Below are 26612 nucleotides of genomic sequence, written 5' to 3' on the forward strand. Positions count from 1 at the left end.
TATATATATATATATATATTATACATTTTATCCTGTAGCGTTTGAGCAATGTAACATATTGAATCTAGGATTTGTCAAATGTAAAATCTGTAAAATGAATTTATATCCAAGGGATTTCCTGTCTGCATGGAGTGGTGCCATAAACTTCCCAGTCATCTGTCTGAATAATATCTAGCAGGACAATGCACAGAAGACATTGTGATTTATATAACCAATCTATCCGGCTGCTGATGGTGACATACACAGCCTGAAGTGGACAGCTAGACAGACGGGAGCCCATAGATCTCTGCATTGTGAAATCCCTAAATAATATTTTCATGGAGGGAGGACCCATGTACTGTATATTCAGACACATATATAACTTTTGCTTTTCACACGGAGATTTATTTAAAAAAAAAAAAACTCCACTGATGTGAGGGCAAGATTGACGGGTATATAAAAAATACATACTAAATATCACCGATATAGAGAAATACTGCAGTGTACATCAAATCGTAAAGAAATCTGCATTAACACAAACCTTCATAAGGCTTCACTACTAGTAGTAAAGCAAGAAGCCGAGGTACATATGGACAAAACTCAACTAAACTAAATTTATATAGTCCCTATGGGCATTGCAGATATTGCAATGTCTAGTTAGTACAATGTCTAGTTAGTACTAAGGGTATGTTCACATCACGTTTTTGTCCACACGTCGGGCTACACGTCAGGAATCAGTGAAAAAAGTGGTCGGCTACGATTTTGAGTCCTGCACAAAAGCCGTGTACGTCCCGCAAATGAGCGGAACACAGTCACATAATGACTCCGTCCTGCTCATTTAAGTCAATGTGGCCGTCATGTGGCCATCGGCATGTCTGCATCCTTTTTTCACTGATTCCTGACGTGTAGCCCGACGTGTGAACAAAAACGAGATGTGAACATACCCTAACCCATCAGACTGAAGTCTCCCCCCCCAAAAAAACAAACAAAAAACAAACAACATTGCAGCACAAACAATAAGCTGTTTACACATTCAGGAACTTTTTCTGTTGCTATGGAAACCAAGTGAAATGCATAAATATGGTCTAAGAAAATTCGAAATACAAGGGATGTGTTCCGTATACCACAAGGCACATGGACACAATAGTATAGCTGTATCAAAACAGGCAGATAGCATGAAGAAATAAAACCCATAACCAACAGAAAAGGGATGTCTCCGAACAGCTCCTTAAAGACTGGAACTTTCCCCATAAAGCTATATATCAATCTGTTCAGCCCCCCCTGCTCTATAACTTGATGGCTAAAGATTTGACAGCATTTTTAATATGATAGGTTCTCTTTAAAGGGAGCCTGTCAACCAGGAGAGTGGGCCAAACCCCACCCTACCCTGAGATACAACGTCAATTTTCCTCTTTTCCTAGGGACATCAGACTCATCTCTGCTCACTAGCATAATTAGCGCAGAGAGGAGCAACAACTTTTTCTCCATCCGGAGCGTTGCCGCCAGGAGAGGGTAAGTATCTGATGCTTTATCCCAGTGTAGGGTGGGTTCTGACCGCTCTCCTGGCTGACAGGCTCCCTTTGATGTACAAAGTGTATAGTGGTGGTCCTGTTCCTGGGACCCTTAGCGATAAGCTGTAAACACTAATGTATTCTGATACTTAATGCAGACCAAACCCTGGGACTACCCTGGGAAGGGGCAAACAAGCCTATAGACCCTGACAGTGAGGGTTTAACAAAGTCAAGCCTTCTCCACCTTTGTTTATATCCATTTTTTCTATTTTCAAATAATCAATAAACTTCTCAAGAGACACGTTCACCAAGTCACCATCACGTATAATCACAGGACCTCATAGGAGGCTGTATACAGTATAACATCTTCAGGAATGAGGCAGGGTCCAGCATCAGGGCACCTGTCTGTGGGCATCAAGCTGAATAAACCACTGCCAATAAAGGGTAGTATACTGTATATGGCAAAGTAAATCAGGTGGGTGTATGATGTGTCTGTGGTGTTAAAAATGTAGAAATGGGCTTTTTTAAGCTTGCAAATAGTTTTAGAAACCTTTCCGCTTCACCTCCCTGGGCTAGAAGCTGATCCCTGATTTCCAAAGTTGCATGGCAGTCTCCAACACTTTAAATACTATAATAAAGCAACACATATATAAAAAGTGTGAATATTAGAGATTCATGTAAATAATGTGTGCTATCTCACCATTACTTTATGTGTTAGCATTGAATACATGTTGATTTGTTGTGAAAAGTGTGATTTTATTCATTGGCAATAAATGAACTGTTTGTTTAACTATCCGGTGGTCCCTTTCTACATTCGTTTGAGACCGTGCCCTGGAATTACATTTTATTCCATCAGCGCTGATCCACAGAGTGGAGCTCTATCTGGTCCAGTGATCCGGTCTGGATCACATCTCTGCTTGTTCGATTCCCATCCTTGGTGGTGTCCCCCAGGAACAGTATCAGTTTATTTAGGGTCTACAGTGTCAAGTTTATGTACGCCTACTATAGAGTTGTGCCTATCCACGGCACAACTCCCTCAGGTGAGTACATTTCTTTTGCACATTGGTAGGAAACATTTGCTATATAGTCAGTATTGCACTAGGAGGCTCCCTCCTTTGTTTTCTTTCTTTATTTTGTCATTTTTCATTAATTTTGTCATACTTTGTGTATAAGATTGTAATATCTGTGCATGGGGAACTCTGGCCTTGTACATCATGCTGCTATGAGTAGGTATTAGGGATGGTCCGAACCGAGTTCGTACGGAGTTTGTACGAACCCGAACCATCCGCAATGATTACCGCTGTCTGCCTGCTTCGTGCAGTGGGTGGATCCAGCGGGAGGAATGCCTGGAAAACTGGGATACAGCCATAGCCATAGGCTGTATCCCAGTTTTCCAGGCAGTTCTCCCGCTGTATCCGCCCGCTGCACGGAGTGGGCAGACAGCGGTAATCCAATGCCGAGCGTTCAGGTTCAGACGAACCCGAACCTCGGCGGGTTAGGACGATCCCTAGTAGGTATTAGATATGTGCACGTGTGAGCATGTGACCATTTGTAGGCAAGGCCCAATGTTCGCTTAAAGTGACTCTGTACCCACAATCTGACCCCCCCAAACCGCTTGTACCTTCGGATAGCTGCTTTTAATCCAAGATCTGTCCTGCGGTCCATTCGGCAGGTGATGCAGTTATTGTCATAAAAGTTTACTTTTAAAATTGCAGCCCCGTGCCCTATGAGCATATCTGTGCCTTAACTTTGCACCACCCCCTCCGTCCCTTCTCCCCACCCTCTTTATCATTAGGAATGCCACTGGAACATTTACTGCTGTTTAAACATTGCACAGGTGTTTTAAAGAGGACCTGTCACCCCCCGTGCGGGGGTGACAGGCTCCCGACCCCCGTTAGAGCCCCCTATACTCACGTGATCCCGCCGGGTCCCGCTTCCTGAGCCGATCGGGTCACGAAGATATCAGCACCCGAAGCCCGGCGCGCGCTGACAGGAGAGTCTGATGCCCATAGAGAATGACGGAGCATTGGACTCCCCATTCATTCTCTATGGGCGTCTGACTCTGCTGTCAGGGCGCGCCCGGCTTCGGGCACTGATATCTCCGTGACCCGATCGGCTCAGGAAGCGGGACCCGGCGGGATCACGTGAGTATAGGGGGCTCTAACGGGGCGTCGGGAGCCTGTCACCCCGACACGGAGGGTGACAGGTCTCCTTTAACGATCCAGCCCATGTGCCGTGGTAACACAGGTGGTGAATAATAGGCAATCTGCCTGGAGCATTCCTAATGATGAGGAGGGTGGGGAGGAGAGACGGAGGGGTGGTGCAAAGTTAGGGCACAGATACGCCCATAGGGCACGGGGCTGCAATTTTAAAGTAAAGTAAATTTTTATGACAATAACTGCATCACCTGCCAAACGGACCCCAGGACAGATCTTGGATTAAAAGCAGCTATCCGAAGGTACAAGTGGTTTGGGGAGTCAGATTGTGGGTACAGAGTTGCTTTAAGACCGGATAGGTCCCACTTGAATGTGGTTTAGTGATGGTGGTGTATGGTGGGCCAAGAAGGTCTGAGCTGTGGCCTGACACACCGCCTGCTGGAGCAGAAGGGATGATGGAAAGTGGTGCTGGGCCATTGAGAGTGTAAAGCTGTGAATCGGCTCTCTTGTACTTGGGAGGAGACCGAAGGTCTCTGTACCAGCGAGTGTGTGTGAGCGTGAAGAGTGAGAGTGAGCAGTGGAGAGATACAGCTATTGGGCCACTTGGGTCCTAGCCATGGTGGAACCAACATGTATCAGTTCCTCATGTAGGAAATGCCTTTATTAAATATATAATTATGAAAGGACTGTGTATGTGAGTCTCCTCCGGCAACATGGACACCACCAGGCTTTTTATTTTACCATCACAAACCCATAAATATGGACAACACCGTCTAAGTCCTACAAGCATTAAGACCATAGCCAGGGTAATCGGAGAGTAATATCAGTAAGTGGTTGTGTCTTTTGAAGTATAAATCAGCAGCACATCAATTCATGTTATCATTAGCTGTATTGTTCAGGTTATGTGACAATATAACAGCATTGTATAATGATCATACCGAATGCCGAGGTGCACATCCGTTGCCCTGCTGGACAATTGCTTAATTTCCACATGAGATGAGAATTAAAGCATCTTTCCAGCAGTGTCCATGACAACTGTTATCAAATATTGGCAGCAGTGCATGTTGGGAATTCCTAATCTCCAAGGTCTCACAAAGCATGCACATATTGTATACAAATGACTAGGAGACGGTAATGATGCCGACTGGATACTATGAAATGCCAACACATATCCAACGCCTTTATCCTTTTATACTGCTGTCAGAGAATACAAACATTATAGCACTAAAGCTTGTACTAAAAGAATATGGCAGCGCAACGTTTTCTGTAGTCAACACTTGTTGTACTAATAGTGTATTGTATATTGTGGTGCCAGTGCTATTTGTTGGGAAGACAGGGCTTTGACGAAGCGCACACTGTTTGGTGCGTGAAACGGTCCATCGCCCATTCAAAGCCTCCACTCTGTTACCCAATAATGAAATAAAGGTCTGTTTTATAGCTACCATGGGTGAGTGCCGCATCTGTTACCTGTATAGACTTTGCTGACGTGAACTATTTTATGCTGAGCACAACCCGAAGATATGCAAGAGCCCAACCATGAACCCGAGTATGAATAATTCACCAGACTGATTGCAGTGTCCTGATGAGTGTGGCTGGAACCTATAGTATGCCCTGTTTATAGTGCCGGGAAAGTTTCTATATTGCCGGCTATTTGTTGGAAGACTGTGACCACTCTTACATGGTCATAGCATACAATTATAAAGTTCTGATGCCTGCAGCCACCCCTTGGGGGAGCTCAGGAGTATACTGAACACTGATTCTACACTAAATTCAATATTGAAATTGTATGCAGTATGGCTATTGGCGGCTACTGGTAGCAAGAATTTTATTGTTTATTTCTATGTCTATGCATGTCTATGAATGTGAAGTTTTGTTTTCGATGACTCAACAGCTAAAAAGATATATTATGATCTTGATTTGTTTGCCACCACATGCCATAGTTCTGGTTTGTAACCACTTCTGTTTTTAGCACTCAACAAGCACCACTTAATAAAGGCAGTGGCAATACTGTCAACATGGACCCAGTAATCACATTATTGTTGGGTGTCCATAGCATAGCAAGGCGCTTAACAGACTCCGATTTGCTCTACCATGGCTTCTGATGAATGCCCCAGTTATTGTGAAGTGTGAATGTCTATTATAACTTTAGAGGGGACATATTGGGGAGATTTAACTAAAACTGTCTGATTTATAGGCAGTGGACAGACCTCGAATATTTCAGATTTATGACAGCAACTACAGCAGGACCTTCCCACTCAGCCAATCACTGGCCAAGACGGGTCACCACTGTGGCAGGGTCAGGTCCTGCACTGAATGCTCCTCTTGGCAGTAGAAATAAAACTGGGGGACCAGAAGAAGAAGAATAACAACAACGGTGAAGGAGAAGCAGGGGACCAGGTCTAGGTAAGTATAGCTTTTTAGTTGCTCCTGTGTGTTGCCTCATCAAGGCTGTCCTTAAAGCAAATGTACCAGCAGTATATTCGTTTTAAGATTTTCACATGGATAGACCAGTGCAGGCACTGGGAAGCCAGTGACGCAGTCCTTTTTTTGACCTGCGGCCCGATTCCCACTTAAGGCGCCATTCCATTCCCAGGCACTGGCTGGGGGTAAAGCACTAGAGGCAGGCCGGACCATCCTCAGTGGGAAGAAACTCCGGCCCTTCTAACACATGGCTCCATTAGAATAAATGAAATGGCTCCATTAGAAAAAAATAGAACTGCGTTGTACGCGGGAACTAGGCCACGGTTTAAAAAAAGGACCCCAGCACCGGCTTCCCCACATCGGCACTGTTCTATCCATGAAAATCTTAAAGCGAATGTACTGACCACACATTCGCTTTGAAGGAAATAAGCACTATGAAAGATCATTGATTTCTCCAGACATACCCAAAATTAGCTTGTCTGAGGGGTCACTCATTTTAAGGGGTAACCTTAAATGTTACAACTTTGTTAAATCAAATACTGGACCTCTTGCGATCTCTTAGCATATTGGTCAATTATCATCCCAATTTCAGGTTTGCATATGTTTCTAACCAGCTGTGTTTCTTGTACTATTAAGCATAGCATATTTCTATTGAGGAACAGTTGGCTCCAGACACATACAGCGATAAGGGGTTAACGCGTGTATAAACCTACTCCACAACCTACACACACACAATGAACTGTCTAGGCTTGCAACTCAACTCTACGGGATAGCTAGCAATAAAAATATATTCACCCCAGAAGTAATGTACAGTATTCGGTTTATTCTTTTTGTGCTTGATTGCTTAGATTAATATATATTTATTTACAAGTGTAAGCCTTTTCTTACTTTAAAATTATAGACTTCCATTATGTAAAAATACTGTGCTATTATGTAACACAAGGTAAGACTGCAAAATGTCATCCTGCAGGGATTGCTTTCCTTATTGGGTTTTTATAATGCAAAGTAGCCAGGTCATTTATGATGCAAATATAGAGTATAATGATATGTGCTAGGGATTGAGAGCCCTATAATAACAGCGGTAAACTTGGTGTCAATGTACAAGCAATGGAATTTTATTCTGTATTATTTTATCTAGGTCAATATTCTCTGCTCTTGGTTGGAGAGAGGTGAAATTGGGTAGTGTTATCTAACATGGTTGGTTCTTGTTTTTCAGGATTCTAGAATGTGTCAAAGGGGTTATCCAGCGCTACAAAAACATGGCCACTTTTCCCCCTACTGTTGTCTCCAGTTCAGGTGCGGTTTGCAATTAAGCTCCATTTACTTCAATGGAACTGAGTTTCAAAACCCCAACCAATCTGGAGACAACAGTAGGGGGAAAGTGGCCATATGCTTAATGTAGCCATATGTAGAGAATGTGAATCCTCAACCCCTGAACAAACGAGGTAGAGTCCAATGCTGTTAAGTATCCAGCAGACAAGACTAAAATAAGAAGAGAGACCCCGACAACAATAGTTCCTTGAAACTAACTAGTAAGGACACTGTTAACCCTTAAAGGGAACCTGTCACCCCTGTCATAGAGAATGACGGAGCGCTGGACTCTCCTGTCATTCTCTATGGGTGTTGGACTCATCTCTCAGCGCGCGCGCCGGGCTGCAGCGGCTGAGATCTTCATCACCCGACCACCTCCAGAAGCGGGACCCGGCGGGTTTAGGTAAGTATAGGGGGCTCTAACGGTTGGTCGGGAGCCTGTCACCCCGGCACGGGGGGTGGGGACAGGTTCCCTTTAAAAATATATTCCCTTTATGGTAACTGCAATGGTGGTAGTGGTGATTGCAATGATGGACTGTGCAGTGAGAAAACCTTGCTCTACATGGTCCTTGGCTTCAAATATTAAATCATGTTTTTTTATCCAGAGCTTTGGAAAATGCTAGGGTTAACTAGAACTCTAGTGATGCGTCCTTTATTAAATCCAGGGTAAAATATATTTATGTCCTGCTTATTCAATGAAACTTGATGTATACAATATTTTACAACCAATAACATGAATCTGTCAGCTGCCAATCATGTTCTAAACTTCTGACACTGTTAGTTGTTAGGGCAAAGAGATAGATGATACCTCTCATACAGCCAACTGTGCTTCTAGAACATAGAAAAAGACTTTTATTCTATAGTAAAAATAGCCAAAGAATCGTTTTTACCTTAAGTGCAGCAAGCTATAGGCATTCTTACCTAACCCTAACACTCTCCTACACCTAACCCAGCTTCCAGGTTTTAATCAAGGCGGGAGGGGGTGTAAGGAGGTGTTAAAACTTGCTGTGCTTCTGGAGCTTGGGAAAGACTCTTTGACTCTTTGTACTTTATGATAGAAGCTGTCTTTCATGTTCTGGAAGCATGGATATGGATAGATGGATATATAAAAGGTATCATGTGTCCTCTTGTCCTAATAGGTATCTAACAGTGTCAGCAGTTAAAAATGTGATAGGCAGCTGACAGATTCACTTTAATGGCTATAGAATGCCTCAGGTTACATTGAATAAGCAGGACATAAATAAATCTTACCTAGAACTAGGGTTCTAGGTATCCCTAGCAATTTCAAATAAACTAAATGATCTATTAGAATCTATTAGAAACCATGATCTATTATTTGAAGCCAAGATATATTCATGCTTTTAATAATATGGGTTGGGACTGCGTTGCCCCCTTCCCCATGTTACTTGCAATTTTCAATCTTACTAACGTAATAATATGCATGATTATAGTTCTTAGATCAGAAAAAAATGTAATGGTGTCAATGTTTAATAAAGCAAATAAAGAGCGCATAAAATTAAAAAAAATTGGCAAAGTTGAGATAGGAATTTCCCTATTCTTTTCCACATTTGTAAAATAACATGGCAATCCCACCAAATTTGTAAAACGGTCCCAACAAAGTCACATCTCTTGGAAGAACTCTGTAACTATGGGAAATCCCTCGCCTGAGAATAGGGAAATTAGATAGCCAAGTATAAAGTTCCGATTCTTAGCAAGTAGCAAGTAGTAGCAAGATATATCTATGGGGATAAAGCGTGCCTAATTTGTTGGAATTTATAAAAATCAGAGTTAGGTTGGGTTAAGAAAATCCTTAACCCAAAGGTCACCTACAGCACAGATTTCCTTTTGCTTTCATTTAGAAATATACAAATCAGGAATATAGGATTCCAATACAGAGATGTCAGCTTTTTTTTAATTAAAAAGGCAAAATTTTAGATTTGCATATGAAATTACTCCATAATATGAAATTTGCGTTTAGGGAGGGATGGAGTAAAGCTGGATGGAAATTAAAAATATTTATGTTGGTTAGGTTTAGAAAAAAAAAAATTCAATTTGCACCCAGGGTTTATCCTGGTGCCATAAGTAACGTGATTGGTCCAAAATACAGATGTAGCCAGGGTTAACTTGATCACAATGACGCATTTAACTCAACATTCCAATTGACTTAACATACTGTAGCTCCCTGACACAATTGTTGCGTCAGGGATCATGTTAAACCTGGCTACATCTGTAGTCGCCCTGTAATATTGGACAACAGAAGGGGAGTTTATGCCACCATTATCATAGAATTCATAAAGGATTGTAGAGGCTTTTACCTGAGGTTTCTTTTAATTCCAAATAAATTTCGTATTAAGGGATTGGATTTGTTTTATATATGAGATTGGGACAAATATGGGAACATCTCTAAAGAGATATAAAATTTTTGGTAGTATTAACATTTAGACTGTTGCTAATCTGCCCAGCCATGATGCTCCAAACATTTTATAAGAAGATAACATTTGTTTGATGTTAGCGAGGAGTGTGGTATAGTTGGCTGAAAATAAGTTATTTGCTGGAAAGGCAAGATTAATTCCAAGATAGGGTAGGGCTGATTCGATCCAATTAAAGGAGTGTTTCATTTGTAGTTCTTTCACTGTTTTGGAAGGTAAACCTAAGTTGAGAATTTGTGACTTACTGTGAGTGGTTTACTTACAGTACTTTGTAGTAGGAAACCTTCCCATAGTCTGATAATATTTGAAGTAAAGATGGTAAGGCTTGTTGAGAGTTGGAGCAGGCAATGAATACAACATTTTATGGTCTGCTGGGCCAACTCATAATCCTTAATAAATTCATCTACTCTAAATTTTTCAGCCAAAGGTTCCATGTTCCGGGTGAATATAAGCAGATATAACAAGCAGCCTTGGCGCGTTCTGTCTAAAGGCCCTATTACACCAACAGATCTGACGACAGATTATCTGCCAAAGATTTGAAGCCAAACCCAGGAACAGACTATAAACAGAGAACAGGTCATAAAGGAAAGACTTGATTTCTCCTCTTTTCAAATCCACTCCTGGGTTTGGCTTCATATCTTTGGCAGATAATCAAATCTGTTGGTGGAATAGGGCCTTAAGGCTCAGTTCACATGGCGCAAAACTGGTGGAACATGTCCATTCCCCTCCTGAGAAGGGAGACGCGCGAGCCGCCCATGGACTGTCATTATGACAGGGAGACTGGCTGGATTCCGCGGCAGAGAATTCCACCACGGAAGTCCGCCATTTTTGGAGCCTAAGAGCCTAAGATTTTAAATTTACGAGAAGTAAACCCTGAAGAAAATACTTTTGCTGCGGGGCTCTATATGGCCATATAATGCCGTATAGGGCCATTACCATTTAGGCAAAATTTGTTGAGAACTGCCCATAGGTACTTCCAATGGACTCTGTGAAATGCCTTCTCTGCGTCTAGGGACACTAATAGAGAAGGTGTTCGACATTGCTTAGCAGCATGAATTAGGCCAACAAAGATTTGTTTCGTCTGTTGTCTGTCTAGTGTTTAGTTTAGCTGCAATCATTTTCGTGAATAATTTTAAATAATTTAATACAGAAAAGGGTTTAAAAATTTCTGGGCGGTCCAAACATTTGCCTGGTTTGGGTAGTGTACGGGTATGTGCACTCTATGGAATCTGAGCGGATCGCGCACGCACATTTCCGCCTGTGCATAGACTCCATTCTATGGTTGGGCAGATTCCGACGTCCGTCCAACGTTCCAAAGAATGAACCTGTTCATTCTTTGGACGAATGGCAGAATTTGTCCCTCCATAGAATGGAGTCTATGGCATGGGCGGAAATTTACATGGCCGTAAGCAGGGGCGATCTGTGGAATCCGCCGCGGGTGATCTGTGTGGATTCTGTAGTGTGCACATACCTTAACAATAAGAGCTGAGAGCATCTCTTTAGGGATAGATATTTTTCTATGATTTGATTAAATTGTAATAAAAAGATTGGGCAATAAGAGTCGGGAAAAACTTTTGGAGTACTTCTTAATGAATCTATTGGGACCTGGATATTAGTTAGGCTTTAGTTAACATATAACAAAGGAGATTTCATCCAAAGTAATTGGAGAATTCAAAGTTTCCATAAGAGAAGGTTTGATTAAGGGAAGATGTAATTGATTTAAAAATTGGTTGATCAGCAAGTTACTTGGTGGAAGTACTAAGGGGTCAGAAATGTATTGGACACTTTTTGTGGTTTAATAATGTTAGAGCCACTTTGTCATATAAACAGGGTATTTTTGTACATGCTATTTTGGATTTGAATTTATTTGCTCATATTTTGCTAGCTTTGTTACCATGTCTATAATTTGTCGATTTTTTTTTTTAACATAAAAAATTGCGTAGTTTATCATTGTAATCATCCTCTCAAACCAAGCGTATTATATATATTATCTAATATTGTATTAGATGGCATCACACAATTTTACTTTTCTCCAAGCCAAGAGTATATTGACATAGATGAAATAATGCAGACCAAAACTTCATTGCTTGTCGATGGACACCATATTTTTCCACTGTTATTATAGAGTGGCAAACTCAATCAACGGGTTGGCTAGTGAGGCTCAATCAGAAAATATTTGAGAACCCCTCAAGATATAATAAAGTCCTATAAGGCAAATTCCCTCTGCAACATTAACCAGTACCTATCTCAATTTTTATTTATTTATTTTCAGAAATCAACAGGGGTTGTGATCACAAGCAGTTTTGCAATACACTCCCGTCAATTTTTTTTAAAGTTTTCTATGTTTAAATCAATATTATACATAGGGCCAGACTGTGGTCCGTGCTCCTTCTGTGCTGATATTTGGTCTATTCTCTGTTCAAAAGAGAGACCAAACACAGGAAGTCCCAGTTGTTTGCACACTTACGCAAGGAAAGACACCTGTTCATCATATAGGTTGTATATAAACTCAGGGCTAATTATAATATTAACTTTTGCTAACTATATTATCAGCTATGCATGCTTACCAGGAAACAATGCTCTTTGTTATGCAATAATTCAGTCATTATAATGTCACTTTGCGCGTACAAAGGTTTTGGTGATGTGACAGGAGAGCTGACCATACAGTGCGAGCACCTCCAGGAATCTCTGCTAAAACTTTAAAAAAAATTATAAGGTATATATATTGCAAAACTCCTCACGATCGCAACCCCTGTTGATTTCTTACAAAAAAATAAAATTGTGACTCTTTTTGTGCCTCTTTAATTACACACAATTTTTTTTTGGGGGGGGGTCAATATTTTTCTGGAAGACCTTTGCTAATAATGTGTGTGGTTATTTAAAAACCCCAGATATTAATAATAATGCTTAATATAATTTCCCTGCAGTATAATATTAAACATATGTAGACTTACCCAGACAGAACACCAAGAACTAGATTGAGGACAAAGAACGATCCAATAATAATTAGAGGAATAAAGTACAGCCAGTTCCAGGTGGGTCCTAAGGCATCATTGGTCTACAAAGAATAAATAATAGATAAGGTGAGTCAATGTAAGAACTTAACAAAACATCTCAAAATTCACATATAAATCTATTTATATCTATATAAATATAATGCTGGCTTCTAGTGGCCGTATGTTGGTGTGATGCTCGTTTCATCTCCATATAGTCATATGTAAGACAATGCTAAAGATAGATAGGAAGTTCTGCCGTTCCTGGTGCCACAATAACACTTCATACTGACACCTCTGTTGTACAGCCCCAATCTCCATGAGAAAGTAAATATGAATAACATGTTGATTTGTCTATCTCGTATGACCATCATTGCCAGCAATCCTTTGTTTCCTTTGGCACTGTTGGCAATGACAGAATCTGCTATCTAAATGACTTGACCCAGGTTAATGAGATCATTGATTTAATTCATTCATAGCTTTCCACAAAATAATGAGCACATTTGCCAAGAATGAACCACACGTGAGAACTAAACAATGCCTAAGAATCATTAGTCCAATCTAATAATAATAATAATAATAATAATAACATTCACACAATGAGCATGCCAAAACTTTTTGTTTAAAGTATAAAGATGAACTTTTCTTTCAAATCACATGGTGTCAGAAAGTTATATAGTCTTGTAATTTACTTCTATTTAAAAATCTCCAGTCTTCCAGTACAGTGGTACCTTGGTTTAAGACTAACTTGGTTTAAGAGCATTTTGGTTTAAGAGCTCACAGTTTTTCAAAATTGTGACTTGGTTTAAGAGCATTGTTTTGGTTTAAAAGCTCCCTGCACTGGGTGGAAACGCGAGTTGGGGAGCGGCATATTCTGAATAGCAGAGTCTAAAGCTCTGTACTCTGACCCAGGAAGTCTCCCTCACCTTCCAAATCATAGTAAATCCACTTGAGGCTGGGGCTTACATCAGGGGACAGGACTGTGGAGGTAATCTCTCTATAGCTATAACCCTTCTCTCCCCGGACAGAGAGTGCTGCATGTATGTGCCCACATCTGCCCTGCTCATTCTTTCCTGCTCCCTGCAGTCTCTGTCAGTCCTAATTGGTCCACACTGAACACCTCCCCCTTCTCTATTGCTGTCATGTGACCACACAGACCTCTGACAGCAGCCCTGCTTCTCTATTCTAGCCTGTTGTACTAGGCTACTGCATTATGGGGATCTGTAGTTCAGGGCCGGGACAAGGAATTTTGGTGCTCTAGGCAGAGAAGGCAAATGGCGCCCCCCCCCCCCCATATGTATATATATCCCCTGTTTGCTTCCCCCAGTAGTATATAGACCCCCCTGTTTGCTTCCCAAGTTGTATATATATCCCCTGTGTGTTGCCCCCAGTTGTATATATATATCCCCTGTGTGCTGCCCCCAGTTGCATATATTTTTATGTATATATATTTATGCATTTACGCACAGACACATATTTATGCATATACACACATTTATGTACAGTATATACACTTATGTATACACACACACACACACTCTTATGTATACACACACACACACTCTTATGTATACACACACAGTCACACTCTCACACATGTAAACACACACACACACACAGACACAAAACAGCTACCCAAGTGACACACACACTCACACATGTACACACACACACACACACACACACACACAAAACAACTACACCTCAGTGTGACACACACACTCTTATGAATACACACGCACACTCTTATGTATACACATGCACACTCCTATGTATACACACACACACACTCACTCTTATGTACACATACACACAGACACACAGACACAAAACAGCTACCTCTCAGAGTGACACACACACACACACGCACTCTTATGTATATACACACACACTTATATACACACACACACACACACACACTTATGTATACACACACACACTCTTATGTATACACACACACACACTCTTATGTATACACACACACACTTATGTATACACACACACACTCTTATGTATACACACACACACTTATATACACACACACACACACACTCATGTATACACAACACACACACACACTCTTGTTGTTGCTGTACACATACACAGGCACAAAACAGCTACCTCTCAGCTAGGTTGCTTGCACTTTCTCTCCTCACCGTCCTGGGACTGTCATGGAGGGGCTGCTGATGCTGCTGCTGCTGCTGCTGATGATGATAATGATGCAGCCATGAGCAGCTGACAGGAGAGGCCCAGGACACAAAACACAGGCAGACACTTCCTGGTCCCCATGTGTGGTCTCTGCAGGCTGCCGTTCTTCACCTCCTCCTCTCTGGCCCGACAGCTGAGCAGCTCCCACAGGCAGGCGGATGTGTAATGCTGCACATTCCCCCATACTGGCCTCCTGCACCAGGTCAGACGGCTCCTGGCAAAGGGAGCTCAGCCCCAGCAGTGTCTTCAGCAGGAGGCCGCCCCTCCCCCCGGCCCTGTGGAGCAGCAGCAGAAGACTCACAGACCTGTGTATCTCCCGGCAGGGGGCTGATGTAATCACCTCCTGTATGCTGCTTCCGGGTTCGGCCTGGTGGCGCCCCCTGCTGTTTGGCGCCCTAGGCCATCGCCTACACCTGCCTACTCTTTGTCCCGGCCCTGCTGTAGTTCCATCCTGTATCTACAAACTGCTGCTGTGTTATCAGGGTTATGCACTTACTATACATTATACACCACATGCTAGATGCTATACTGTACAGTAACTTATATTACCTATTCAGTTGTTTATAAATGTTTGTTTCATTTGTCTTACCTGTTATTCAGAATATAAAATCATTATTTTTGGGGCGTGGAACCAATTGTCTGCATTTTAATGATTTCTTATGGGAAAATTTGCTTTGGCTTAAGAGTGGATTTGGATTACAAGCACAATGATAAAACGAATTATGCTCGTAATCCAAGGCACCACTGTACTTATCAGCTGCTTTATGTCTTGCAGGAAGTGGTATATTCTTTCCAGTCTGACACCTCTGTCCATGTCAGGAACTGTCCAGAGCAGGAGAGGTTTTCTGTGAGGATTTGCTACTGCTCTGGACAGTTCCTGACACGGGCAGAGGTGGCAGCAGAGAGCTGGGTGCCAGACTGAAAAGAAAATATCAGTGTATAAGTACTGGAATACTTTTAAATAAAAGTAATTTACAAATCTGTATAACGTTCTGACGCCGGTTGTCTCCCCTACCCCTTTAAGAGTACCCCTTTATGGCACAGTCCAAATGTTATTTATTTACTTAGGAGCCCGCCAAGGGATGAGGTCCACCAAAGGATTTCCCTTCTCCCCTGTGGGTTAGTCCAAGTCTGGCTACATGCAACTTCTACAACCACCAGTATTTAAATGCCGAATGAACTCAAACATGCTCAGGTTGCACTCATCTCTAGTCTGTAAGCCTTTTTAAGACTGCTTCATTGCCCATCTAAATTGAAACTAGCAAAAATGCACCAGATGTTTAGGGGTAAGGGGAGACCTGATACATATGTTGTGGAGATGCCCCAAACTTTTTAGATGCTGGCGAGATGTAGTAACAGAACTAGAAAAACTTACTAAGATTAAAATTCAGTATAAGATGCCCTGTACATATAAAAAATATGCATGTTAGAACCTTATTTGCAGCTAGAAATTGTATTTTAAGCCAGTTCTACATCCTCGGCCACCAGAGATCTCTAGTTGGAAAAAAGCTGTAAATAATATAATAGTGATGGAGTATATAAGAAAAGCAACAAGATCCAGTTGTTTAGGAAAACATGGAGGATGTTGCCACTGGGAAGAAAGCTGGGAGTAACTGATTGAGAGGGGACGGAGGGTGGGGGAGAGGAGGATAGAAGTGGGAGAGAGGCTTAGAGTAAAATAAAAAAAAATAAAAAAATAAATAAATTGAAGATTCACAACCCGAACTGAAAGAAAGTTTCAGCCTATTTGGCTATTGGGGGAAATGTGCAGGTGTCAGGTAGAGGGGTCTGGGATGACAACAGACAGGTGCAGCCCTAGAACTGACACCCGCCCCAGCTGTCCCTACCTGCTTGCCTCGACAGCCCTAAGATGGCTGCGGACAACTGGGCGGCGATCCCTAACCTGATCCAAGTGGAAACACAAAACAGAGACAAGACTAACACACAAAAAGGGAATAGTCAGAGGTCCTAGTCGGTAACAGCCGGTCAATATAAGTACAAAGTCTATATCCAAAGAATAGTCGGGTACAAGCCAAAAGTCAGGTAATCAGGAGTTCAAGTCAGAGGGAATAGCTAGTTCAAGAAGCACTAGGTAACTAGAGTCTTTCACAGGCAAGGATCATGAGACATTTGATGGTACTTATGGAACCTGTAGTCCCAGCACCCAGGCGTGATTGGGGCTGAGGCTCCAAGTCCTGCCCAGATACCGACAGCTGACTAGTGTGTCAGCTGTCAATCACCAATCAGCAAACACACACAACACCTATGCACCTATGTGAGCAGCCAGGGAGAGAATACTTGCCACAGCTACAACAAGGAGCAGCAGAGTAGAGTATGACAAAAACATGGGAAGCATTCTGGCTGTTATTGATGCAGAGCTGAACGCATGGCCCGAGTCCTAACAGAACCCCCCCCCCCCCCCCCCCCCCCCCCAAAGGGGCCTCCGGACCTTCACAAGGACCTCCGGGCTTGGTGGGGTATAAAGAGGAAAATTTTTCCACCAAGTCAGGAGCATTGAGATCTTTAGCGGAGACCCATGTTCGCTCTTCAGGACCATAACCCTTCCAATGTACTAGATACGCACTTTTCTGGAATCTAGGACTCGTTCCACCTCAACTTCTAATTCCCCCTGTACTACAACTGGAGAAGGTGGAGGATGAGAAACCTCAGGAGGAATATACTGTTTGAGTAGGCTTTTGTGAAACACTGGGTGAATGCGAAGAGAACGAGGTAGGTGCAGTTCAAAAGATACCGGGTTAATTACTTCGATGATGGAGAAGGGACCAATAAAACGGGGAGCGAATTTATGAGAGGGTACACGAAGGTGCAAGTTTTTTGTTGATAACCAAACTTTATCACCTATGGTGTAGTCAGGGCGGGGGGGGGGGGGGGAGGCGTTTGCGGTTGGCATATTTAATTTGTTTTTGCTGAGCATTTTGGAGAGTGTCCAGACTCTCTGCCCAAACTGTGCACAGTTTTTGAGTTGGCTCTGTGACGGATGAAAATTGAGTTTCATAATTTGGAATGACAGAAAATCGCGGATGAAATCCATAGTTGCAGAAGAAGGGGGTATGTTGAGTGGAAGTGTTTGTGTGGTTGTTAAGAGCGAATTCAGCCATGGGTAGATATTCTGACCATTTGTCTTGGTTATCGGAAATGTATCATCTCAGGTATTGCTCTAGGGATTGATTCATGCGTTCTGTCTGCCCATTGGTTTCGGGGTGAAATGCAGATGAGAATGACAACGTTGCCCCCAGCAAACCACAAAATGCTCTCCAGAACTTAGAGACAAACTGAACACCTCTATCTGACACGATATTCATTGGTACAGTATGTCATGTAAACAGAGGACATGGCGTCAAAAAAAGACTTGCCAAGGACTTAGCACTGGGTAATTTCTTGAGTGCCACTAAGTGACACATCTTACTAAACCTGTCAACTATTACCCAAACCACTGTCTTGCCCTGAGAGGGGGGAAGATCCATTACAAAATCCATGGAGATGAGAGACCATGGCCGACTAGGCACAGGGAGGGGTTGGAGTAAACCTTCCGGTAAAGACCTAGGGGTTTTTGCCCGGGCACAGGTCTCACATGACCTTACATATTCCCGGACATCTCTCTGCCAAGAAGGCCACCAGCAAGAACGGGTAAGCAGATAAACTGTTCCAGCTATACCTGGGTGACCAGCCAGAACAGAGGGGTGGACCTCCTTCAACACTGCCCACCTGAGATTCATAGGCACAAACAATTTATCAGCAGGTACATTTGCAGGGGTATCATTTTGAGCTTGTAAGATAGCATCTTTCAGATCCACAGAAGTACTAGCTAAGACGGTGCCCGAGGGTAGAATTGTCTCTGGTTCCACCTCAGGCATTTCACAGAAACCAAAACTCCTGAATAAGGCATCTGCCTTAACATTTTTGGAACCTGGGCGATAGGTAACAATGAAATTAAACCAAGTAAAGGACAATGCCCAGCGGGCTTGTCTGGGATTTAACCTTTTGGCCTTATCCAAATATAACAAATTTTTGTGATCAGTTATTACTGTCACTTGGTGTCTGTCTCCCTCCAGGAAGTGTCTCCACTCCTCAAAGGCCCATTTAATGGCCAAAAGTTCTCGGTTGCCAATATCATAATTTATTTCAGAAGTGGAGAACCTCCTGGAAAAGAATGCAACTGGTCTCAGGTTAGTGTATGGTTCTTTTCCCTGTGAGAGAACTGCCCCGACACCAGCTTCGGATGCATCCACTTCCACCACAAATGGCAGCTCAGAGTCTGGATGCACCAATACAGGGGCAGAAGAGAAACTTCCTTTTAACTGAGTAAAGGCCTGTTCGTCCTCAGGTGGCCAAGAGGCTGGGTCCACACTTTTTTTGGTTAACTCTGTGAGAGGTTTGACAATCAATGAAAAGTTACGAATAAATTTTCTATAGAAGTTGGCAAACCCCAAGAACCTCTGAATCTCTTTCAAGGTAGTGGGTCTCGCCCATTCAAGCACTGCTGACACCTTCTTAGGGTCCATTTTTACCAAGTTAGGAGTTAGTATGTACCCAAGGAACCCAACCTCTTTCACACCGAACAAGCACTTAGATAACTTGGCACACAAATAATTTTTTCTTAACCTGGATAATACCTCACGGACATGCTTAGCATGAGATTCCCAGTTCGGGGAGTAAATAAGAATGTCATCCAGGTAAATAACCAGGTATTGACCAAACAAGTGACGAAAAATATCGTTGACGAATCTCTGAAAAACGGCAGGAGCATTACTCAACCCGAAGGGCATCACCAGATATTCGAAATGCCCCTCAGGAGTGTTAAATGCTGTCTTCCATTCATCACCTTCCCTGATCCGGATCAGATTGTAGGCGCCCCCAAAGGTCAATTTTAGAGAACCATTGAGCAACTACCACCTGGTTCAGAAGATCCGGGATCAGGGGGAAGTGGGTGCTGGTCCTTTATAGTTATTTTATTAAGCTCCCTGTAGTCGTCTACAAAAAAGAAAGCAGCGCCCAGTGGTGACACCGAAGGCCGGATGTGTCCCTTCCTCAGACTGTCCTGTATGTATTGGCGCATCGACTCCCGTTCTGGGGGGGACAAGTTAAAAATACGGCCTTTAGGAAACCTGGCCCCAGACACAAGATCGATGGCACAGTCATACGGACGGTGAGAAGGCAAGGCGTCAGCAATGGCCTCATTAAACACGTCTGCAAAGTCAGTAATGTGACAAGGGAGATCAGAAACATCATCAACAGTACATACCAGGGGATTTACCTGAGTCAGATGGGAACCACAGGAGCTACCCCACTTAACCAGCTCTGTGGTTCTCCAGTCAAAACTCGGGTTATGCAGACGTAGCCATGGTAATCGCAGAATAATATCTGCAGCTAGCTTATCCATTACAAAAAAACGATATCTCCTCATGATGGAGACACCCAACCTGCATGGCCACTTCGGTATTTCACTGCTCCACCACTCAATGGGGTGGAATCTGCACCAGCCACTGTAAAAGGGCAACAAAGGGGGACCAATTCAAGACCCAATGACATTGCCACCGGGGTACGGATAAAACTCAGGGCAGCACCTGAGTCAACCATAGCGGAACACGCAAAAACAATATTCTTAGAAACCAGGGTAACAGGTAAAAGAAACTTATCAAATTTCTTGGGAGGTACCTGTGTGCCTGAGTGACCCTCTGGACCATCACTCAGGCACTGGAGTTTCTTTCACTGGAGTATATTTGACCCAAGGAGAAAAAAATGTCTCCACTGAACTCCACTCAGGAGCCTCAGGAGGAAGGGCCAAGGCCCAATCCTGAGGGGAACCTTGGAGAAGAGAGACAACCATAGCAACCCTTTCAGAATCTCAAACAAACAGATTAAAACGGAAATACAGGTAACATGATTCCCTAAAGGTCCGAAACTTGTTTAAGTTTCCATCAAACCTGTCAAGCAGCAGCATTTTTAACTTATGCTGTACTACCTGAAGAGGCGCTGTCACCGAGGTCTGTGTCTTGGATAATGGCGAGGTGGTCTGGGACAAATTGTCCACCCGGTTAGACAATTGCATTACCAACCCAGCAACAGCCTTAAGATGAGTAGTCAGCTCATTAAGACGGTCGGCGACCGACGTGTCGGTACTCATGCCAAACCGCCGGGAGTGACTTCAGTAGGGCCTGTGAAAATGTCAGGTAGAGGGGTCTGGGATGACAACAGACAGGTGCAGCCCTAGAACTGACACCCGCCCCAGCTGTCCCTACCTGCTTGCCTTGACAGCCCTAAGATGGCTGCGGACAACTGGGCGGCGATCCCTAACCTGATCCAAGTGGCCCGAGTCCTAACAGCAGGTTTGCAATCAAATAGTAAGATCATTGTTTCTCAGAAACTAAAATTAGGGGCCTAGAAACAATCAAACAAACAAAAAACTGTTGTTATTAAAGTACTAAAGGCGACAAACTTTTATAATTCATTGTTTTAAACTGACCATGGGTTCTCTGTAAGGGTTCCGGCAGGCTAAATGCATCAAAAAGTTAATCTGGACAATAATGATAATTTGGTCGGTCGGAGTATTACTTTTCATGAAATTCAACCAAAATTACTCAATTATGAGTTCAGGTTCATGTTTAAATGTAAAAATTACTGATGAATAAAAGGACCAATATAGCCTGACACAATAATAAAGTATTACTATTTTGTGATAATCTGCATCAACTATTAAAGAAAACATAAGCCATGTCATTGCAGCCATACAATATGAATGCAGTGAGATGATCACATCCATTGGGCACAATGCCCTCATACTCCTCCTCTTCTCCTCTAAGTGCTGACACAGAGCGCACAGCCTCCTAATGATGAGCAGCATGGGAGCGCAGCTGCTCGCTGCTTGGATGACACTCACGGCCCTTTGCCAACACACATTCAGAGGCCAATTACATTAATTAACATGGGGAGGAAAAGGGGAGTGGAGATCTGGGTGGGCTTGGAGATAGAGTGGAATGGATAAGGTCATCCAGGAAAGACGTTTGTACTGTGACTCGGTAATATGGTATCAGCAGAAGAGGCTCAATAAGTCAGGGCCCTATTACACGGAGTGATAATCTGCCAAATCAGGACGATTCGGCAGATTACTGCTCTTTGTAAAACAGATATTAATCAGTCAAAGAGTTGATCATCGGCTGATCCTTGCCTTTCAGAAAGTTTAAAAATCAGTGGGCGCTGACCGCGCGTCGCTACTTGTAATAGTGATGCATGGCCAATGGCTAATGACACTATAAGGAAAATAATAAAGTTTATACTTACATGTTGTGGCTCCCCCAATGTCCTAATTCCCTTTCCCTGCAGCTGCCACTGACATTTCTGGCCCCGTCTCTGTACTGGCAGGCCTTTTAGCTAATAACTGGCCCCAAGGCAGCAGAGACAGTCAAGGGGTGTAGACATCTGGGTGGATTTAGAGATATGAACAATTAATAAGGACATTCTGGATAAAAAAAAAAAACTTGTTCAATGATGCTGGGTGACATAGCACCAGCAAAAGAGACTCAACATATAGTCTAGTCTAGACAATCATCTCGTAAAGCTGTTTTGTGTGTGGACATGAGAGGCAGCACTATTTTTAGCCATTAAAGGTGTGTTCCCATCTCAACTAATATAGTTAAACCTGTAGGACCCGTGAAGTTATGTATTTTTGCCTATACAATCCTTTACCAAATGTGCCTCCTTCCTTCTTCTGATATGCCCCTCTTTACCTCCCATTGTTGATAGTTCATTGTCTAGGTTAGGGTGTGTCTGGGAGTGTAATCAGGGAGGACAGAGATAATGACAGGCAGCCGTGATCGCAACGTTTAAGGAAGTCAGTGACGGGTTAAGCACCTGTCACTGACTGATCCATGCTGCGGGGGTCCCGATCACTCATACCAATGGGCGGGGGAAGCCACTTACCTCCATCCTGTAGGATCGGCCATCTGTGTTTAGAGTCTGCTCTGAGGCAGGCTCTATGCACAGATCGCAGATAAAACTGATCTATGCTATTCTATGGCGTAGCATAGATCAGTATATGCAATCTAATGATTGAATCTGTTACAGTTAAAAAGTGTAATAAAAAAAAAGTTTTTAAAAGTATATAAAAAAACACCTTATAAACACCTCCCCCCCCGAATAAAAGTTTAAAACACCTTAGTGGCCATTATAAATAAATAAAATAAATAAATAAATATATATATCCAACGGCTGCAATGTGATGCAGCTTTTTTGGTATAAGGCTTGATGAAATAAAAGTGAATAAGAGTGGGATTGCCTTCCTGTGAGTCATAACCTTACGTTATATTCAAGTTTGCTTTTTTCTTTTATATGCACTGTGGTGGACTCTACACGTATTGATGGACACTTTTTTTATGAATGAACTTTATATGCCGGATGGGCTCATACAATGGGCACTGTTTAAGCACCTATCGGCTCATACAATGGACACTGTTTTAGCACTAATCGGCTTATACAATGGACACTGTTTAAGCACCAATCAGTGAACCACATGGACGGAAAGGGGTGGATTACTCTTATGTGATTGACACTTTTTTTGTACCTATAGAATAATTTGCACTTAATTTACACGCATGTATTTAACCCCTTTTAGGGGACACAGCCAGTTTTCATTTTTGCGCTTTCGTTTTTCCCTCCTCGTGTATATAAGGCCATAGCGCTTGCATTTTTCCACCTAGAGACCCAAATGAGCCCTTATTTTTTGCGCAACTAATTGTACTTTGCTATGGCAGATGTAATTTTTGCCTAAAATGTGCCGGGAAACCAGAAAAAAATTATATGTGTGGTGAAATTGAAAAAAAAAATGTTTGTTTTTTTTTAATTGGGGGGGGGGGTGTTTTTACTCCGTTCGCCCTAGGGTAAAACTGACTTGTTATATATGTTCCTTAAGTTGTTACGATTACAACGATATGTAACATGTATAACTTTTATTTGATTTGATGGCTTTTAAAAAATTAAAACCTTTTAAAGAAAATATATGTTCCTTAAAATCGCTCCATTCCCAGGCTTATAGCGCTTTTATCCTTTGGTCTATGGGGCTGTATGAGGTGTCATTTTTTGCGCCATGATGTGATCTTTCTATTGGTACCTTGATTGCGCATATACGACTTTTTGATCGCTTTTTATTACAGTTATTCTGGATTTGATGCGACCAAAAATGCGCAATTTTGCACTTTGGGATTTTTTTGCGCTTACGCCATTTACCGTGCGAGATCAGGAATGTGATTAATTAATAGTTCGGGTGATTACGCACACGGCGATAGCAAACATGTTTGTTTGTTTATTTATTTTTATTTATAACATGGGAAAAGGGGGGTGATTCAGACTTTTATTAGGGGAGGGGATTTTGTGTTATTAAAAATACATTTTTCTTTTACTTTACACATATACTAGAAGCCCCCCTGGGGGACTTCTAGTATATGCACTCTGATCTCTCATAGAGATCCATGCAGTATAGTTATACTGCATGAATCCATGAGATCGGTGTTCTATTGCTTTTGGCTGCTGCAGCCGAAAGCAATAGAATGCCGAGCCGGGATCAGCGCCATTAAGGCGCAGACCCCGGCCCGGGATGGATGCAGGGATCGCCACCCCCCCCCCCCAAAATCGCGCCGCGGGGGGCGATCCCCCCACTAGACCACCAGGGATGGAGATGAGCAAGTATTTAGAAGCAGCTGTCAACTTTGACAGCTGTTTCTAAGTACTTAACTAGCGGGCACGGCGATCGGACCGTGCCCGCTAATAGCCGCGATCCCGGGCTACATGAGGCACCTGGGATCGCGGCAGTTCAGAGGGGGGTCGCCGCTGCTGTGATTCGTTTCTGTTGATGGAATAAATTTACTTCACAATTCTTGAACATACTGGAGTGCTGCGGAATATTTTGATATATATATATATATATATATATATATATATATAATATTTTATATATATATATATATATATATATATATATATATATATATATATAAACATATTACATATCGTAGCGTGCGGAATTGTCCAATCTGTGAAAACATAACATTATTGTGCCCACCGCACGGTGAACGATGTAAATGAGAAAAGAAAAAACAAACAAACACCAGGATTGCTGATTTTTTTAAATTATATATAAAAAAAAAATTAATAAAAAGCTATCACAATTTTCCTTTTACACCATTATGATACTAATAAAAACTAGAGATCATGGAAGAAAAAATGACACCCCAACAAGCCCTGTAGGTGGGAAAATAAAAGCGCTATGGCCCTTAGAAGGTGGGGAGGAACAATACACTAATTTGACGCGGACATCCGTGCACCAATGGCCTTGGTCATGAAGGGGTTAAATAACATATACCATGTCCCGAAAATATGGTCTAGCACATCCCAGGTCTTGTTTTTAATTTTGTTTTGTGATGGACTAAGGTAAAAATCTGTTATTCTTCTATGTTCGGTAATATATACATTTATTTTTGTGGTACTGAATACTGTGTGTAGGTGTTTTTTTAGGCTTTTAAAATGACAGTATTGGGTTAAATATTGGGTGGACGTTCCCTTTAAATGTCTACCAATTTACAGACACCCACACTGTAAAGTAGCAGTATTTTACCACTTAAGGTTAATAAATCTTGTTTGTTAGAGTAGCAGGTGGCTATGCATGAGCGCATCATGACAGGTACAAGGTAACCATAGAAATGCTGCTTCTCCATACACACATCATACTACACAGTACTAATCTATATGTCATTTAATGCTTCATTCGCTTCTAGTTTCACAGTTTTCAGGTTTAGGCATCAGATGGCTGTAAGATACAATATGCTTCAGTATAATCTACTAGAATCATGTAGAGCAGCAAGTCCCCAATGCTTGGCTGCTCTTCTGTCTCCCAACATGGTCAGACATTGGTCAAGGCTGACCGTAAAGGTGTAATAACAGTACAGTCACATAGTGCCCATCACCTGCTGCTACAAAAGGGGTCACTGCTGATGTCCTCTTAAAATTATTGCAATTTTAAAGAGAAGTACCTAACCTGCTGATATGTCCTATAGTGCACAGGGTGCTAAGGATGAGGGTAAGTTTCTTACCTTCATCCTCTGCACCATTTCCGAGATATTAGAAATTTATTCTCTAAGCTAATGAGGTGTTTGGTGCATTGGGGGTGGAAGTCCCGATCCCCCTCTTCTAATGAATATTCATCTGGCGCTCTGCAGTGATGAGTGCCGATGTAACAGAAGGGTACTATTACACAGGCTGGTAGGGGCCTGTTCATAACTGTAAACGAGCGCCCATCTGCTAGATTAGGGCTCGTTTACTGGGCCTATTACATGGCCCAATAATCATTTAACAAGGGCTGCACAGACATTGTTACCAATGTCCTTGCAGCCCTTGCCTAAACAGTATACATCACCTATCCATACTCCAGGGCTCTTCTTGCGGTCTGCTTCTTTCTGGGTTCCGTGCTCCACAGCAGCTTCAAAGACAGACTGCTCAGCCAATCACTGGCCGGGACCACTGTGGCTCGTGATTGGCTGAGCAACCTGTCAGCTCAGACAGGCTGCTCTTAAGCTGCAGCGTGTGGGACCCGGGAAA

General features: G+C 42.5%; 1 protein-coding gene across 5 annotated transcripts in view; it reads right to left on the bottom strand.

The window, feature by feature from the left end:
* Positions 1 to 26612, bottom strand: part of CACNA1E (calcium voltage-gated channel subunit alpha1 E) — a 548978-nt gene that overhangs the window by 83207 nt on the left and 439159 nt on the right. For all 5 annotated transcript variants that reach the window (XM_069981148.1, XM_069981149.1, XM_069981150.1 and 2 more), the window contains one exon: positions 12762 to 12865. In XM_069981148.1, the coding sequence (XP_069837249.1) occupies positions 12762 to 12865 (104 nt within the window). The remainder of the gene's footprint in view (positions 1 to 12761; positions 12866 to 26612) is intronic.

Source organism: Dendropsophus ebraccatus, chromosome 8 (genome assembly GCF_027789765.1).
Source record: "Dendropsophus ebraccatus isolate aDenEbr1 chromosome 8, aDenEbr1.pat, whole genome shotgun sequence".
In the NCBI taxonomy this organism is placed as follows: Eukaryota; Metazoa; Chordata; class Amphibia; order Anura; family Hylidae; genus Dendropsophus; species Dendropsophus ebraccatus.